The sequence below is a fragment of the Ursus arctos genome, unplaced genomic scaffold (assembly GCF_023065955.2).
Source record: "Ursus arctos isolate Adak ecotype North America unplaced genomic scaffold, UrsArc2.0 scaffold_37, whole genome shotgun sequence".
Lineage (NCBI taxonomy): Eukaryota > Metazoa > Chordata > Mammalia > Carnivora > Ursidae > Ursus > Ursus arctos.
In genome coordinates this window covers 24,210,766-24,230,079 of record NW_026623053.1, presented here as the reverse complement: position 1 = coordinate 24,230,079, position 19,314 = coordinate 24,210,766, and the positions used below count along the sequence as shown (strand labels likewise).

Here is a 19,314-nt window from a genome sequence, read left to right as displayed (position 1 = left end):
TAATATTGCTCTAGTATTTTCCTGATCTTCCTGAGGAGTAACCCCATCAAATCAAAGTTGTTTGAAATTTGTCTGGGAATTTTCTCTGCAGATAATGATTAATAAAAGGGAATCCTGTCCTGGGATCAGTATGAGGGTTCTAAAGTACTTTACAAACTAAGATCAGACTTCTCTTTTAAAATTATATCTTTTTTTTAAGTGTTCAGCATTGCTCCCTCTTGCTCATCTCTGAGTTCATCTAGACCTTCAGACTCACAAGACCAGAGTAGCTTACACTTGGAACCAAAGGATGCAAGGACAAAAAGCATAGCAAGTTAGAAAGGTGGTATCAGACACTTTCCTTATATAGGAATCCTCAAAGCAATCCACCAGCCCAGGAGCTTGTCCTCATTGAACACCCCCAAATAACAATTCAAGTGGAAGAGAATGCGATCCACATGGACATGTGCGATGGTCATTCTGCGTTAGAAGCTCCATGTCCTATAGGAACCAATATTCATGGGCATAACTTCTAGGTTCCCCCCAAAAGACAGTTACTGAATTATTTAGAAAAGCCCAAAGTTTTGGCTTCATTCCAGGAATTTACAGTTCACAACTTTCCTACTCTAGGTGAATTCACCAATCAGGGTCATTTTTACCAAAACCAACATTGCAATTACACAGTTGACATTCTACCTTTATCAGGTTTCCAAGGAAATATAATGAGAAAGCTAACCCAAAGTCGAATTTGGCCACAAATAGAGAAAAGTTTTCCTAACCTTTTACTTATTCTTTCTATATAACCTTTTCCAAATTTCTAATTAAATACCTTATGAAGCCACACACAGGCACGCAGGCGCACGCACACACACACACACACACACAATCTCATCAATACCAAAAACTAAGACAGGTTAGCATTTCAGTGCTGGAGTCTGAGAGAAATCCTACTTACTGTGAGACAGATGAAACTTCTGAGAGGAAAGCACTTCAATTCTGATCATGAAACAGATTGCCTGAAAAAGGAGAAAGAAAATAATGCATACTTAATAACCACTGTCTGTTTCTGAAGAGATATGGGGTCTCTACCAACCAGAAATTTAGAAAACCATTCTTCTTTTAAAAAATGGCCAATCCATGAATTCACTCTTTCCTGCTTACTGTTAGAAGATAATTTTCTAGCAATCCCTTGTCCTTCTGCATGTGTTGTAAAGAGGTGTTGACCGCTTTTGTTCCAGCATATCTTTTCAAGGAGGTTTGTATAGAAAACAGTCTTGATAGATAGAAATGATGTCTCCCTCTAGAGCAGATGGCAGTTTTGTTTTCTGACCAGAAATAGTAAAGTTAATAATGTCTTTAGTGAAATGTTTCAGTGAAAACTGAACTAGTGGACAAGAAATAGCAGAGACCTAACCTGCAGGGGTAAGGATGCTAGTAAGAAGCAAGCTGATTCATACTGCAAATCTGAGAAAATTTCAGGAATTGTAATAATGCTCCAGGTATATCTGAAGGCAAAGTGTTGAACTGAACTGAAAACAGGAGAAATGGTTGAGAATCTACATTTAAAAAAAAAAAAAAAAGTTTCCCTGACCTTCCCCAGCCTAAGACTTGGGGACACCCGTTAAAGCTGAGGGATTAGTTGCCATCTGAAAACAAATTAATTGAAAGTCTTCATATTGAAAAGTGACATCCCTAGCCTTCTCCCCATGTTCCTCTCACAGAACAACAGCAGACAAGTTTATACGTCGTGCTGGCTGTTCTCCGTTTAGCTCTCCACCAGTCTCTGCCCTGTTCTGGGAGGATATCTCTGTGGACTACATCACCCAAGACTCCTTTGCCTTTGCCTTTGCCTTTGGCTTTCACTTGAAACCAGCCAAAGAGAGGCTCCAGCAGAATAACAAAAGGTGGAAGGAGACAGGGGTTGGGCTATGTATTCTACTCTGTCCCCCAACACCACCACACACTTTTGACAGTGGCTGCGTTCCTCCATTTTCAAACGCAGCAACTGCTAGGTATATTCTCATACCCAGTTACAGATCGCTCCAGGTTCCAATAACACCGTCCTTTCTCCTTGCATCTTTAGGCCTGGGGGAGATAAAGGCTTCCAGCTGTTTTTAGTCTTTGGGTATTTCACCATCCCTTTTAGGGTCCTATTTGTAAATATTCCCCTCATTAAATTCTCCTCAAAGCACTCTTCCATTATGTGCTACAATTACGCCTTTGAGTGATCCAACTGCTTCCTGCAGGCCCAAACAGATACATACCCTATGGACGCTTTGCAGGAAGCTTCTAGTGAACCTAAAAAAGCCTAAGAGAAAAATCTACAGATATTTGTTCCTAAACAAAAGGGAACAGCATGAACGGATGCCCAGAGGCATGAAACAGCTCACTGTGTTCCAGGAACTATACTAGATATGTGAGGTGAGGAGTGATTGGAGAGGAGGCTCAGAAGTAGACAAATGCCAACTCACAGGGTACTTTTTAAGCCACCTCACGGATCTTGAACTTTAGCAGGCTCTGCAGAGGTACTGAAGGATTTCAAGTTTGAGTTTCAGATCAACCAAGGTGGAGACAATATGAAGGAAAATTTTGATATCAGCAAGGCTGTAAGATGGGAAACATGATAGAGACAAACAACTGCAGTAGTTTGGGTCAAAAATATTAAAGGTCATAACTTGGACAGTAGCAAAAGAATGGAGGAAAGAGAAAATTTGAGGCCATTTGGAATTGAGAGGCAGAATAAAGGGATGAAGGGGAAAGGAGAAAAAATCAGAATTGCTCTTAAGCCTCCAACTTTTAGCAGTGGATAAACTGTCTTTCACTGAGATAAAGAGCAGAGGATGAGAGAGTTTAAGAGAGGCATTCACGGAAGAAACGGAGGTGAGGGCGGGGAGGGAATATAGAAGAGTAAGGGTAGGCAGAATGATGCAGAGTTCTATGAAGATGTTGAATTTGAAATATCTGTGGGAAATCAAGGTGAAATCTTTCTTGAGGCACAGGGAAAGAGCTTCCCTTCAACTTACTGAGCCAACCTAGTCAGTATAAACCAGATCCAGATCCACAGGGAAAAAAGGCTGAGCAAAATTGCCTTTAACCAGCTTAAGAGAGCAGTGGGCAACAAGCAAGACCAGAATAAGAGGTTCCCAGTGCAGCCACCCATTTAACCACAAGACGGAGTCAGAGTTAAACTAGAGGAGAGCCTCAGAACCTCCTCCAGTGCAGCGAAGCCATCACTTCTGGTGTGTATATATTTTGTTTATTAACAAAGAAGAGCTATTCACTGGCAAATACGGCTGAAAGCAAACATTGGGAACATCCTAAAACAAATTATATAGGCTCCAGTATGGCCTAGGAGCTAGGAAGATAGTGTGTATGATAAGCAGACAAATGAAGGGACTTAAGAGTCATACAGGTGTCTGTTTACATTGGACCTTAGGGGCTATGCGATAGTGGGTCTGAGTCTTCAAGACAAACCACAAGTTATAAAAGCTGATCAAGTTAGGTCAATTAGCATAATTGTCAGAAACAAGAACGAAGACACTAACCAGTCTATGTATCAGCAAGCAGGACTCCAGGCTTCACTCCAGTTAATTGTTGAAGAATCCCAGGTACCCTCAGGCTAAATATTAGACTGGGTCTCATGCTATCTTGGCCCTTAATAAATGCATGCAGTCCAGTTGCTCACTATGGAATTAGATGAGTTAGCAAAAAAGAAACCAAATGAGCCTTGGCATCTCATTCCCTCATTCCTAATCTATTTCCTAGGAATCCTTTCCACACAGATGGACGCAGCAGGACCACATGTGAGGTTTTAGGCATTTAGCCCCAAATTGGGAAGAGGATGGAATATTATGGTTTCTTTGCATGGCAACGATCTTCAGGTGGCAGAATTAGGCCAAGATGTTTTCAATATGCCAATCGCTTGGAGAAAGAGATATCTGACAGCCCACAATTGGAAACAGGGATTGAGAAAATCAAACCATTTCCTATTACCTCCTAATAACTTGAGACTCTTTAATTAACTGCTTCCATTTCAAATCTGACTTCAAGTTGGCTTCAGTGTAGCTTCTGTGTGGCTTTATGTAGCTTCTTCTTTTATTCTTACTAAACTTGTTAGAAACAAAAATTGCCCATCCTGCAACTTGGTGCTACAACAACTCTCAATTCCAACCTTAGCCTAATGCTCAATATGCTCCAGCAATCATTCTATTTCTCTCAAGCCAGCCCTCACATTTTCCATTAACGCTGTTCCAAAATGTAATCACTCTTCTCACAAAGGAATTATGGTGAGAATTAAATACTTCATTACCTCCTAGCCCACTTTTAACCCATGATCTCTCTTCCTACTAGACCGACAAAAATATAAGCCATGAGAAGATTTCAACTTTAAGACTATTACTTACCTAAAAACCCACATGCATCTCTACCATCACTCCTCTCTTCCTCCCAGCTATTTATTCTAAAAGAAATGTCCCTCCATTGGTATGAGGCTAATAATTCATCAACATTTACTCTAAGAAAAAAAAATTCCACTTAAGTCAAAGTCAAATCTTTCCAACCATGAGGAGACAAAATTTCCTTAACCCTAGATGTTCTAACTTCTTGCTCTCACCTTCCTTTCTTTATACATTTTTTTTTTTTTTGAGTGGAGAAGAGAGGAGGAGTCTCTGTGGCTATCTCCCTGCATTCTCTTTCCAATTGTTCCCTAACCTACTGTAACTGAGCTTCTGCCCTCCTGAATCTTTCTTGTCCCCAAAGGCCTCATTGCTGCTAAATCCAAAGACTGCACTTTAGCCCTTATCACATTTGTCTTTGGAACAGCATTTGACATTAGAGAGAACATTATTCAAACTGCAAATCTATAATAACAATGGCAACTACCACTTACTGAGTACTTAATATATGCCAGTCTCTGTGCTATTTTATTCATATTACCCTATTTAATCTTTACAATAATTACGCCTCCTAAACAAGAAAATGGAGGTAAAGTAACTTGCCAACAGATGCAGGAAAAGGAAAAGAAGGAACTGGGATTTCCTATCAAGATTTATCTGACTCCAAAATCCATTCTCATTTTAATGAGTATGCTATTTTCAGACCCATATAGCATGTTGTCTACTGCCCAACCCCACATGGATGCTACACAGGAATTCAAAATCACCAAGTCCAGGGGCGCCTGGGTGGCACAGCGGTTAAGCGTCTGCCTTCGGCTCAGGGCGTGATCCCAGCGTTAGGGATCGAGCCCCACATCAGGCTCCTCCGCTATGAGCCTGCTTCTTCCTCTCCCACTCCCCCTGCTTGTGTTCCCTCTCTCGCTGGCTGTCTCTAATAAATAAATAAAATCTTTAAAAAAAAAAAATCACCAAGTCCGAAACTAAACATATCTTCTTAGCCCAAGACCAATATTATTCTGATATTATCTACTTCTATGAATGGTGCCACTATCCATCAAATTGCCCAATCCAGAAATAAGAAAGTTTTGTTTTAAAATTTTCTATCTGCCAGGTCCCACATCAAACTGGCCATTTACTTCTATCAACTATACTTCCTTAATCTCTCTTCAATCTGTCCATCCTCACTTCCAAAGTTTGGTGTTAGGCTCTTACCATGTTTTAACTTGACTGCTACAAAATCTTCTGAAATGGTTTTCCCATCTACAGTGTCATCCCAATTTAATCAATTCCCCACGCAGAGCTAAAGTGGTCATCCTAATATTGAAATGCTAGTAAGAATGTTCAGAAACTCAATCACTCATACACTGCTGGTGGGACAGTAAAATGGTACAACCACTCTGGAAAATAACTTGCAGTTTCTTAAAAAACTAAACATACACTTACCATATGATCGAGAAATTACACTCTTGGGCATTTATCCCAGAAAAATGAAAAATAAATCCCTCAAAAACTTGTAAATGATTGTTTATAACAGCTTTCTTTAAAGATTTTTTTTTATCCACTTGAGAGAGAGAAAGCGAGCAAGAGCACAAGTAGGGAGGAGGATCACAGGGAGAGGGAGAAGCAGACTCCCCTCTGAGCAGGGAGCCTCATGGGGCTCGATCGCAGGACTATAGGATCATGACCTGATTCAAAGGCAGATGCTTCACTGACTGAGCCACCCATGCACTCCTATAACAGCTTTATTTATAATACCAAAAAACTGGAAACAACCAAAATCTCCATCAACAGATGAATGGGTAAACAAACTGTGGGTACATCTATAAATAAAAGTGAACAAACTATTGATACTTACAACTTGTACAGATCTCAAGGACATTATGTTGAGTGGAGGGAGTCAATCTTAAAAGGTAACATGTTGTATGACATATCTGTTTATACACACTCTTAAAATGACAAAATTATTGAAACAGAAAACATATTAGTGATGCCAGAGAACCACTAACATTAGGTTTGTTGGGCAGGGAGGTGGCAGGAGTAGGTTTGAGTGTGACTATACAGATTAGAATGAGGATGATCTTCCTGGTAATGAAATAGTTTTGCTTTTTGATTGTAGTGGTAATTATACAAATCCACAGATAGGATAAATTGACATAGATATATATATATAGATATAGATATATTGCACCAAGGTCAAATTTCTATTTTTGATATTGTAGTATACTTATAATTATATAAGATGTAACCACTACATGAAAATAGATGAAGAGGGTGGGTGGGATGGGCTAGATGGGTGATGGGTATTAAGGAGGGCACTTGTTATGATGAGCACTGGGTGTTGTATGTAAGTAATGAATTAATGAATTCTACTCCCAAAACAATCATTGCACTGTATGTTAACTCCCTAAAATTTAAATTAAAAAAAAATAGATGAAGGGTACTCAGGGGCTCTCTGCACTATCCTTGCAACTTCCTATTAATCTCCAGTTATTTTTAAATGAAAAGCTAAAATCAAACTAAAATAGCAACTTAGGCTTCCAATAAGTTGTAGGAAAAGAAAATAAGGTGATTACAATATCTACTTTGTCCCCAGTTGGGAAGTCTGGGTAGCTCAGTCAGTTAAGTGTCTACCTTCGGCTCAGATCATGATTTCAGGTCCTGGGATCGAGTCCCGCATTGGGCTCCTTGCTCAATGGGGATCCTGTTTCTTCCTCTGCCTGCTGCTTCCCCTGCTTGTGCTCACACTCTCTCTCTCCCTGACAAATAAATAAAATCTTTAAAAATATATAATTTGTCCCCAATTATAGGCAGAGTATACCTGAGTCATCCTGTCTTTTTAAAGTTGGTCTCTTTTCTGTTATTTGTCAAAGGACTTCATTGAGTCATGCCTCTTCTATTTCCATCAATATTTATTTTTTTCTTTCCTGCATTAGAAAATGATCACCTCCACACTGCAGCCAAAGTTATCTCTTTAAAACATATCTGACTTTGTCATTCCCTTAATTTAAACTATTCAATGTCTTTCCTTTTTCCTTAAAGTTCTTAATCTGCTCCTTCAAAATGATCAGACTCTTAACTCCCTCTGTAACATCATCCATCACCACTCTTCTGCTAGCTTTTATCCTTTAAGTCTTTGAACTTAAATCACTGCACTCTCTCCATCTCGATGTCAGCATCCCAGATGATCCCTCTGTCAGGAAATTTTCCCTTCCTTCACCTAGTTAACTCCTAACATCCTTTAGGCCTCAGCTTAAATAATATCGTCTCACAGAAGGCGACCTCAGTACATGAATGTAATAAAACAACCTGCAATATGGTTTCCATATTGCTGCAGGATATGAAATCATTTTAGTGGTATATAAGGTTTTAATCTTATATTTATTTCTCTTGTCCTGATAGCAAACATAAGCTTTCTAGATTAGGACTTACTGTTATTATTTAGAGCAATAACGACATTGGTGTCCCAAGCTCCATTCTTCCTGTATGGGGTGCTGTGGTAAGAGCCAGATGGTTATGTCTGCATGTATACAAAGGGGGCTCTCACACAACAGGAGAGAGGACCTGAAATTATTAATCTGAGAGCTTATATAACAACTACTATACTGCTACACCCTCATCTTCTGAGAGAAGAAAAAAACCTTATCTCCCTAAGATAAACAAATCATGTGGAATATAAACAAATGGCTCTGTATTTCACTACCTTAAAATGTGAGAAGTAAATGAATCTGGTAAAAGGAGATATTCTTCACCTTTATTATAAGACAATTTTCTTTACTCAGACAGCCTGATCAAGCAAAAATGGCAAAAAAGGTAATTCAAAGGGTCCATTTTTTCACATCAAACAATCAAACAAAAATTGTTAGAACTGGCTTAGTCAGTACTCTGGAAAACAGTCAAAAGTTTATAGCAAGCAAGAAAATGCCAAACCAAAAAAAGAGTACACTTAAATGTAGTAGCAAAACTTTATGAGAAACATTTTCAATTCCCATTCCTAAATTCCCCTTCCTGACTAGGTGGCAGTCTTGAAGACAGCATCCTACATTCCAAGAATGGGACCCTGATTCCTGGTTAGAGAGAGAGGAGAACAGACTTTATTCTTAAAGAACTGTGTCTCCATTCTAACCTATTTGGGGGCTACCTGAAAAAATGATACAAGGTGCCTGCCTTTGATTTGCTTAAGTTGGAACCCAGTCAGACTGAAAAATGGCCATACAGAGGACATTCCTCAAAAAATTGTAAGACAAATGAACAACATGCCATTGCCTAGGGCAAAAGATTACTGTTGAAGCAAACAATAGGTGCACTGACAGCCTGGAAGGAAAAGCCAGGAAGAGTTTCTTTGAAAAATTAGGGCATTAAAAAATGTCTGCATATACTGGATAATTTAGAAAGCCACGTACAGGACTAGGGCAGAATGCATGTAAAGAAATGAACTGAGAAGATCGTAAGCTTTCACCTCTGGTGAAATTTTCTTTTCTTTTCTTTTCTTTTCTTTTCTTTTCTTTTCTTTTCTTTTCTTTTCTCTTCTTTCCTTTCCTTTCCTTTTCTTTTCTTTTCTTTTCTTTTCTTTTCTTTTCTTTTCTTTTCTTTTCTTTTCTTTTATATTTACTTTCTATTCTATTCTATCTCCTGGTGATCAAGAAAATCTCTGTCAGGGGCGCCTGGGTGGCACAGAGGTTAAGCGTCTGCCTTCGGCTCAGGGCGTGATCCCAGCGTTCTGGGATCGAGCCCCACATCAGGCTCCTCAGCTATGAGCCTGCTTCTTCCTCTCCCACTCCCCCTGCTTGTGTTCCCTCTCTCGCTGGCTGTCTCTATCTCTGTCAAATAAATAAATAAATAAAATCTTTAAAAAAAAAAAAAAAGAAAATCTCTGTCAAACACTAGCTACACACAGCTGAAGAAACAGATACTTCAGAGACCACACATGACAAAGAATATACACTTTACAAAAATAATGTCAAAAAGCACTAAACAAGCACCTACTTCCCACAGCCAGCAACAAAAACAAATCCTGATAAGGGAGAAGAATTTGTAACCAGAGTTATCATATTTTAATATTCAAGTGTCCAGTTTCTAACAAAAAAATTACAAAGCATGCAAACAAGCAAGAAAGTATGGCCCATTCACAAGAGAATTTAACAGAAATTATCCCTGAGGAGGCACAGATATGGGACTTACTAAACAAAGGCTTTAAGTTAATTGCTCAAATTGCTTAAGAAAACCATAGACAAAGAGCTAAAGGAAACCAGCAGAATAATCTCTCAACAACCAGAAAATATCAATAAAGAGACTGAGATTATGAAAAGGAATGAAACATAAACTGTGAAGCTGGAGATATAATAACTAAAATGAAAAATTCACTAAAACATTCACTAAATTACAATACCAGATCTGAGCAAGCAGAAGAAAGAATGCGTGACCCTAAAAATAGGTCAATGGAAAGTATTCAGTTTGAAGAGCATAAAGAAAAAAGAATGAAGAAAAATAAACAGAGCCTAAGATATCTATAGGAACCATCAAGTATATCAACATATTCATGATGGGGGGCCCAGAAGGAGAGGAGAAAGAAAGGCAAAGAAAGAATATTTCAAGAAGTAGTCAGAAACTTCCCAAATTTAATAAAAGACAGATATATGCATATACAAAAAGTTCAAAAACTACCAAGGATAGGGGCACCCGGATGGCTCAGTCGTTAAGTGTCTGCCTTCAGCTCAGGGCATGATCCCAGAGTCCTGGGATCGAGCCCCGCATCAGGCTCCCTGCTCCGCTGGGAGCCTGCTTCTTCCTCTCCCACTCCCCCTGCTTGTGTTCCCTCTCTCACTGGCTGTCTCTCTCTGTCAAATAAATAAATAAATAAATAAATAAATAAATATCTAAAAAAAACCTACCAAGGATAAAACACAAAGATGTCACATCAGGAGACACTGTAATCGAATTGTCAAAAGACAAAAACAAAAAGAGAATCTTGAAAGCTGTGAGAGCATAGAATTGTCACATAAAAGAAATCCTCGATAACGTTTACATCTGATTTCTTATGAAAAACAATGAAAGCCAAATGGCAATAGAATGACATACTAAAAGTGCTGAAAGAAAAAGACTAACAAGAATTCTGTATCTGTTAAAACTATCCTTCAACAATGAAGGAGAAAGTAGACATTCTCAGACAAACAAAAGCTGAGGGAGCTTGTCACTAGAAGATCTGCTGTATAAGAAACCCTGAAGGGCTGAAATGAGGGGACACTAGCCAACAACTTGAAACAAGAAATCAAAAACCCAGATAAATGTAACTGTACAGGTAAATACAAAATCCAGTGTTATTGTGTTTTGGGGTTTTAGCTTCCTTTTTCTTTTTTTTTTTTTTAAGATTTTATTTATTTATTCGACAGAGATAGAGACAGCCAGCGAGAGAGGGAACACAAGCAGGGGGAGTGGGAGAGGAAGAAGCAGGCTCATAGCGGAGGAGCCTGATGTGGGGCTCGATCCCATAACGCCGGGATCACGCCCTGAGCCGAAGGCAGATGCTTAACCTCTGTGCCACCCAGGCGCCCCTAGCTTCCTTTTTCTATATGACTTTAAAGACAAATGCACAAAACATTAATTATAAACCTACAATAATGGTCATACAATGTACAAGGACATAATTCATAATAGTGACAACATAAAAGAGGGGACATAGCACTACAGGAACAGAGTTTTGTATGCTATCAAAGCTAAGTTGGTAACAATTCAAACTAGATTGTTATATATTTAGGTGGAAACAACCCAACTGTCAACAGAGGAATGGATAAATAGAATGGATAAGTAGAATACATACATTAGAATATTACTCAGCCATAAAAAGGAATTAAGTACTGATATATGCTACAACATATATGAACCTCAAAAAAAATGCTAAAGAAGCCAGACACCAAAAGTCACATATTGTATGATTCCATTTATGTCAAATGTCCAAAATTCACAGAAAGCAGATTGATGGTTGACAAGGACTATGGGATAAGGAAAATACAGAATGACTGTTTAACAGGTATGGGATTTACTTTTGGGGTGATGAAGATTTTTTGAAGGTGGTGTTTGCACAACATTGTGAGTGTACTAAATGCCACTGGATTGTATACTTTAAAATGATTAATTTTAAGTTATGTGAATTTCATCATAATATTTTAAAAAGAAAAAAATAAGTTAACCATGCAGAAACATGAAAATATTCACACTGTCCTACAGTTATACACAAGCATAAAAAAAACAGGAAATATAACAGGAAAACATCAGCATGATTGCACACAGTAAGGATGAGTAATGTTTGAAAAACTCTTGTTTTAGTTATATGTATTTATGCATTTATTAGGTAAAATATAAAACATATTTGTTATTGTGGGACGCAAAAAAATCAAAAGCCACTGAAAATAAACTGTTCCTATTATAACCTTTTAATTGTCCTTCTGAGGCAGCCATGAAGTGTGAAATTCTGATCTCCATTCACGAAAAAGTGTCACTGCTCTATGAGGAGTGTGGTTAGCTAACAGCCTCCAACTGCATTGCCTTCAGGATCTGTTAAAGCCTTTGACTTCAATAAATTGACAGTTGCATGCAAGAGGAAAAAAAGCTGGGCCACTGTCTTACCCATAAAATCAAGTCAAAAATTAATTCAAAATTATAAAAATAAACTCAAAATGAATAAAAGACTTGAACGTAAGACTTGAAACTATAAACTAAGAAACTATACACCATAAACTAGGAAACTATGTTTCCTAGAGGGAAACATAGGTGGTAAGCTCATTGACATCAGTCTTGCTGATGATTTTTTGGATTTGACACCAAAAGCAAAGGCAACAAAAGCAAAAATAAATAAGTGAGACTACATCAAACTAAAAAGCTTCTGTACAGCAAAGGAAACCATCAACAAAATGAAAAAGCAACCTACACAATGGGAGAAAATATTTGCAAATCATATATCTCATAAGGGATTAATATTCAAAATATTCGAAGAACTCATACAACTCAAAAGCAAAGCAAAATAAAACAAAATAGAACAAAACCCCACAATCTGATTAAAAAATGGCACAGGGACTGAAAAGACATTTTTCCAAAGAAGACACAGAAATGGCCAACGGGTACATGAAAAGACACTCAACATCACTAATCGTCAGGGAAATACTAATCAAGACCACAATGAGATATCACCTCACACCTGTTAGAATGGTTATCATCAAAAAGACAAGAGATAACAAGTGTTGGTGAGGATGTGGAGAAAGGGGAATACTTATATACCGTTGTTAGGATTGTAAACTGGCACAGTCACTTAAAAAAATAGTACAGAGATTGTTCCAAAAATTAAAAATAGAACTACTAGATTATCCAGGATTCTACTGTTGGGTACATATCTGAAGGAAAGGAAATCACTATCTCAAAAAGATATATGCACCCCCATGCTCACGGCAGCATTATTAACAATAGTCAAGACATGGAAATAACCTAAGTGTCCACTGAGGATGAATGGATAAAGAAGATGTGGATAAAGATGTGGATAAAGAAGTATATATATATATATATATATATATATATACACACACACACACACACACACACACACACACGCACACACACTATAATATTATTCAGCCATTAAAAAAGAAGAAAATCCTGCCATTTGCAACAACATGGATGGACCTTGAGGGCATCCTTGATACAGAGGCAGGGGTGGGGATGGGTAAAATGGGTGAAGGTGGTCAAAAGGTACAAATTTCCCTACAAAATAATTAAGTCCTGAGGATGTAATATACAGCATGGTGACTATAGTTAGTAATACTTAACTGTACATTTGAAAGTTGCTAACAGAGTAGATCTTAAAAGTTCTCACAAGAAAAAATTATAACTGTGTACTTATGGATATTAACTAGACATCTTGTGATCATTTTGCAATATATACATACACCAAATCATTATGTCGTACATCTGACACTAATATAATGTTATACAACAATTATATCTCAATCCCAAAAAATGTAATTAAAAAAAATTTTTTAAAGGTTTTATTTTTGAGTAATCTCTACACCCAACATGGGGCTTACACTCACAACCCTGAGATCAAGAGTCACAAGTTCTACTGACTAAGCCAACCAGGCTTCCCTAAAAAAAATGTTTTTTAAGCCTTAGAGTCAAGGCCATCTTCTTCCCAGGCAGCCTCCACCATTATGGATTCCAGGATCTACCTACTTCTGCCCACTCCAGGACACCTCTGATGGGTTACCACAAGATTCCTTGTTGGGTTAGCCAATACTTTGTCAAATCTGCATTGCAATTTTAGGCTCCCTCTGCCTGATTTTGCTTCCTTTTCTCCTTTTCTTCCACAAATATCAGATATGTAACAAAGTCTGAAGATTTATCAGGCCCAATCCTTCTTTCTCTCCCTTAACCTTCACAGGCTTTATCTCCCAATAAATCTCTGGGACTCCTAACTCCATCTTACCAACAGCTTCTTGCAGGATCTTACCTGATATGTCTTAATAGCACTTACTACAATTTGCAATATGTTTATATGCTTGTAATATTGTCTCTATTACACAGCAATCTCTGGCAGTTTTTTCCACTGAAGGGTCCTCCCCTCACACAGCCTGGATAACCTCCCTTTTGACTGCATCCTCAGCCCTCCTCTAGGCCCAGACATAGCAGTAATGATTGCACAGTTGCACCTTAGATAAGGGAAGCACAACTGAGAGAGTGAAAAGAGGCTAAAATCCTGTCTCAGGGCTACATCTTACAAGTGTAGAATTTCTCAACCCTTGGCATTATCAACATTTTAGATTGGATAATTCTTTGTAGTGGAAGCCCTGTCCTGCACACTGTAGGATGTTGAGCAGCATTCCTGTCCTCTACTCACTAGATGTCAGTGGCATCCCTCCCAGTTGTGACATTTATGATTTAAATGTCTCCAAACACTGCCAAATCCCCCCCCACCAGGGGTGTGTGTGCAAATCACCCTTGGTTGAGAACCATCGGCCTTTAAGAAAGAGCATCTTTTTTTTTTTTTCTAATTCTCCAGCAAATGCAAAATGCTATATGGTCAATTAGTACCCTGCTGGAACTTACCATTATCCTGGGACTATTCCTCCCGGCTAAGCAGACCCAGATGCCTTGGCAGCAGCTCCCACACAGTGTGAGGCTTCCATTCCCTTCCTCCTATGTCTGTCCTTTAGGCCCTAAGTGGGTCTGCAAGTGTTCCCATGAGTAACAGACTTAATACTGGGCAGATTATCCCAGAGGGCTGACTGAAACTTAAAGGAAGGCCCACCCAGGGCAGTATGTTGATGTCCCAATGGACAGATGAACATTGTCCCTTTGCCTGTATGCCTTCTCATCACAGTTTGTTATCCACAAACTATTTTCTCCAGGTTGTTTGGAAAAGCTTTAGTCATCCTTGTATCGATCCCTGTTGCTGTTCACCCTGGAGCATGCTATATACTAGTTATTTCTCACATGAAAAGTGATTATTTAAAAACAAAAGTCTGTATTTCTGAGTGTCTACCCTTAATATTATAAGGTTCCTATTCTGGCTAAATGTGTGAGCCATGGCCATCTCCATAACAGGCATAGAATTTATTTCAGATGCTTTGGAATATGAATGCTTATCTCCTCAAAGTCTCTCTCACACAATGTGCATTTCATACACTTTCATTCATGTCACTTAACAGATACCTTAAGTCTAGCTTTTTCCACAAATCTGGTGCAAATTCATGTCCAGCCATTTTCTCATTATGCTTCACAGAAACTTCATTTTATCTATGTAGATTTGCTTTCCTCTCCTCACCTCAACTGTTTTCTTCTCCTTACTTGCACTCATTTGCATATTTTAGATTTATATTTTGAACTCAATATTCGGTGTGCAAAAGATTTAGTGAAAACAGGATTTAGACAAGGGGATTGCAAAAGTCACTTTAAACAATCCATTACCACCAGTTCAGTCCAGTGTTAACGAGGAAATGAGATATATTGTTCTAGGATGCTGAGGAATTTTCCTGGATGAGGAATAAAATAAACTCTCCTTTGCCATGCTCCCTCGTTGGGAAGGGGGTCGGAGTTAACGGAGAGAAGATGCTAGATCAGAGCTGGAAGGGGTTTAGGACTGAAAACATTTGTTACTCCTCTGGCTCCTCCTTCTCCGCCCCCAAGCCTGAAACAGGGCGTCCTACGCAATGCTTCCAGTCAGCGAATGCGTGTTGCCAAGGCGCTGAGTGAAGGCTGCACCATAATCCGCTGTGGTTAGAGTAGAGCAACACTGGGTGCGATCTAAGGCAGGGCTCAGTCTCAGTGCAGTGTTACAAACTGCTTTGCAACCCAAAGTCGTCAACATGAAAGCTTTTGGGATTCGATAAAATCAGGTTCAGAAAACATCGCACTTCTTGGGGAAACAGCTCCAATTAAATATCTCATTACAAGTATAACTTTGCATTCAATCTATTATCCTCTCAACAACAAAACGTTCTTTCTCATTCTCAAATATCTGGCGGGCAGGGAAAACGAAAAGCTCTCTCAAACGAACTCGGAAAGCTGTTTCTTCAGACAAGTAAGCAACAGATAGCAGAACACCAGCTACCAAACCAGTAGGGGACGACGGTAGCTGAGAAAGGCCAAACTTAATAACCGCTGTAGCGCAGGAGAACGCAAGCGACGTCTGACGTAAGCCTTCCTGCCGCAGAGCATAACGGGAGGAGCGGCGAAACGTGTTGGGGGCGCGCGCCCTCTGAAAACGAAACGAATTCTGCAGAAGACTAGAGCGGCGCCCTCGGTACTTTTGGCCGCTTGGGGTTACCCTTCTTTTGTGGAAACAGCATCGTCCGCGCGGTAGGGGCCACCCCTAGTTTTCTCGAGTCGCACGGTGACGTAGTTCCTGAGCGCGCCAATCAGGGGCTGGCTGGAGGGCGGACTCTTCAAATTTGAATTCCCAAACTGTTGGGGGTGTCAGGGAACCTCGCGGAGGAAGTGAGGGTAACCTGAGGCCGGGCTGCGGGTGGGGGCTGTAGCCGACTTGGGCCAGAGGCGCGAGCCTTGGGATCGCCCACCCCACGCGAAGCCAAGCCCGGACTGCCGCCTTCTAGCCCTGTCAGGCCCTCCACCCAAGGTATGAACTCCTTGCCCCGGTCCCCTCTCCTCCTGCCATCGGTCCCCTCTGGCGCTGAGAGTCCCAGCCCCTCAGCATTTTCGGCCCGCGAGGGCATTTGTACGTTTTTGGTTTTGGTAAGGGGCCTCGCAACTGCTCATTCGGTGTGTACATAGTTGTTGCGTGTCTACTATCGTTGAGATTCGTTTCGATGGTGAACGCTCTGGGTCTTTGTTCTAAAATCACTTCTAGTAAAAAACCTTTACGTTAGAGTGATTTGTGTGCATCACTGCCCTTGGACCCCAAAATCCACAGTGCCATAGAAACAGTTGATCCATCGAACTCATGATTTCTTCTGGTTAAATTACACATTGGTTGCAAACATACATAGATGTTAATAAAATTATTGAGAAAATGGAGGGCTCCTTCATTCCTGCTTTTCGAAGTTAACACTGTTCGCAGTTTGGTACACTTTCAGATTTTTTCCCCTATGCTTATGCTCTTGTGTTTTACAGAAATGCGATTGTACGTCCTCTTCTACTCTTTCCTTTTTTATTTAATATATCCTAGCTGTTTTCTGTCAGTACTTATATAGGAATATATCTTTTTTATTGAATACATAGAATTCATTTGTATGGATGTAGCAGAATTCCCTCCCATAGTGGTGGACTAGTTTATTTGCATTTTATACTTCCTGTTGAGCATTTCATTAGATTGTGAGGAATTGAGATTGTGTAAACCTGTACAAACTTTGCCAGTTTTTAGTGTGCAGTTGTCCCAATTTATTCATTTTTGATTTTGAGAGTATAAAGTGAACCACTAATGAGTATTTTAACTCTCAGCATAGAGTTGCTATCACTAGCACATTGCCAAACACATAAATCTATGCATTATTAGTATATATTTACTGAATGAACATTCTGTGGAAGAATTCAGTAGTTTTAGTGTCACAGGACTAGATTGCCAAGATAGCCTTCTTTGTCAGCTCTTGTTATTGAGGACTATTTCCTTTTTTTTCTCTTACAAACTATTGGATAAAATACTATTTGCATATGAATTTTTAACTTGCATACTTCTCACACAAGTTACTTAGATAAATATACTTGATTTCTTTGATCTGTGTTTGTATTTTCTGTGATATACTTTTTATGCTTATATGATGTCAAACACTGATTAGAATAGTTATAAATTCAGCAATAGAGATGCAATAAGTTGAAACTCGTAAGTTCCAAGGTCCTTAGGTGGAAATGTTTTATTTATTTACCAAGTGTTACAAAATGCAACTATATGGTTCATCACCTAGAATCTTAATTTACAGGTGAGGGAAATAAAAAAGTATTTATAAAAGCAAGCTAAAACAAGTCTAAGACCATCTATTCTCAAGTACATGATCTCCTCTAAAAATTCTAAATAGCACTAATTTTTTAAAAAATCATGAGTATAATTTACTTTTGATTTGAGGGTTTTTCAACTAAAACCTTATAGTTAAAATGTTCAGCAGCATAACATAATCAGGATTGGGAATTATTTAATTAAAAAATTGAATGAATCTTTCAGCTTTCATTAGGATGTATCATCATAGCTGCTGCCTTAACATTTAAGTACCTAAAAGGAAAAGCAATGTTTGTGAAATTTAATCTTTTACAGTCTAATATAGTGCCATATGCAGATGTCATTTAATGCTTTTTGATGCAGTATTAGATTGGAACCTCCAGGACTTGAGGTTCAAGTACATTTAAAAATCAGATGCTCAAAATTAAGTTTTTATAGTTACTAAGTAGATGATTTGGTGAATACTACTTTTTTCTAGAGAAGTAAATTTAAAGACCAGACTGCTCATCTAGAATAATAAAATAAGTCTTTAACAAAAATGTAAAACCTTAGATTTGTAAGCTATAGATTATCCAGTGTTGTTATGAACCAATTAAACCTTTTAATTAGTATAATATTGTTATGGAAAGCAAATAAACTTTTTTGCACCAAATCATGATAAAGGTTGATTTCACATTGAACTACAGGTTCCTCTGGACCCCTGCTGAAGGTCTACTATCCTGAATATTGTGTTTAAGTGAATTATCTGTTAGAGAAAATTTGTTTCTACTGTTTCTCAAGATGATTGCAACACCTTTGAAACATCCAGGAGTGCATTTGTCTTCAGAGACCTCTTCTCAGAGAAGAAATATGCCCATGCATGCAATCTTTTTTGACAGCATTCCTGCAGACACACTTACTCCTGTAAAAGATTTGGCAAAATATCAGAACTCCTCTTTAACACTGAATGACCATAAAACGAATCATTTGCTAAAAATGACAAATTTTAGTAATAAAAATATATTTCATTCCACCATGCTAGCAGAGGCTACCACCTCTAACAGCTCTCTTGATATCAGTGCTATAAAGCCCAACAAGGATAGATTGAAAAATAAAGCAAACTATGAATCACCAGGAAAAATATTTCAAAGAATGAAAGAAAAAGTACTGCGTGACAAGCAAGAACAAGCATCAGGAAACGGTAGTTTGTTGGAACCACCAAAAAGTGAAAAGAAAATTGTTGCTCCTGAAGGAGCTGAGAAAAGAGTATTGCAGCATACCTACCTCTGTGAAGAAAAGGAAAACAACAGATCATGCCAATCAGATAAAAATTCACCAAGAGGTTAGTTTTCTTATGTGTTGGTTGAAAAGCTTTGATGTGTTTATTGTGTCTGATACTGTTTTAGGTATTCAGGATACACGAGTGAACAAAATGGACAAAAATCCCAACCCTTGTGTAACTAGCTCTTATTCAGGTGGTGGGAGAGACAGATTTAAATAAGTAGTTTTTATGGTACAATAGAAGAGAAGTACTAT

The 19,314-nt window shown here is 38.6% G+C and overlaps 1 protein-coding gene and 1 long non-coding RNA gene across 3 annotated transcripts in view; one reads left to right on the top strand and one right to left on the bottom strand.

Moving 5' to 3' along the window:
* LOC130542560 (uncharacterized) overlaps positions 1-15,999 on the bottom strand; it is a 99,123-nt gene extending 83,124 nt beyond the window's left edge. The window contains exons 1-2 of the long non-coding RNA XR_008957214.1: positions 15,066-15,999; positions 935-995 (exon numbers count right to left, since the gene is read on the bottom strand). This is a non-coding gene — a long non-coding RNA (uncharacterized LOC130542560). The remainder of the gene's footprint in view (positions 1-934; positions 996-15,065) is intronic.
* A 69-nt stretch (positions 16,000-16,068) lies between these two features.
* Positions 16,069-19,314, top strand: part of MIS18BP1 (MIS18 binding protein 1) — a 41,231-nt gene continuing 37,985 nt past the window's right edge. Inside the window, exons 1-2 of one of the 2 annotated variants that reach the window (XM_057306419.1) lie at positions 16,069-16,211; positions 18,486-19,120. In XM_057306419.1, the coding sequence (XP_057162402.1) occupies positions 18,580-19,120 (541 nt within the window). In that variant the 5' untranslated portion in view covers positions 16,069-16,211; positions 18,486-18,579. Of the gene's footprint in view, positions 16,489-18,485; positions 19,121-19,314 lie in introns of both variants that reach the window. The other variant, XM_026513663.4, reaches the window with a different exon arrangement.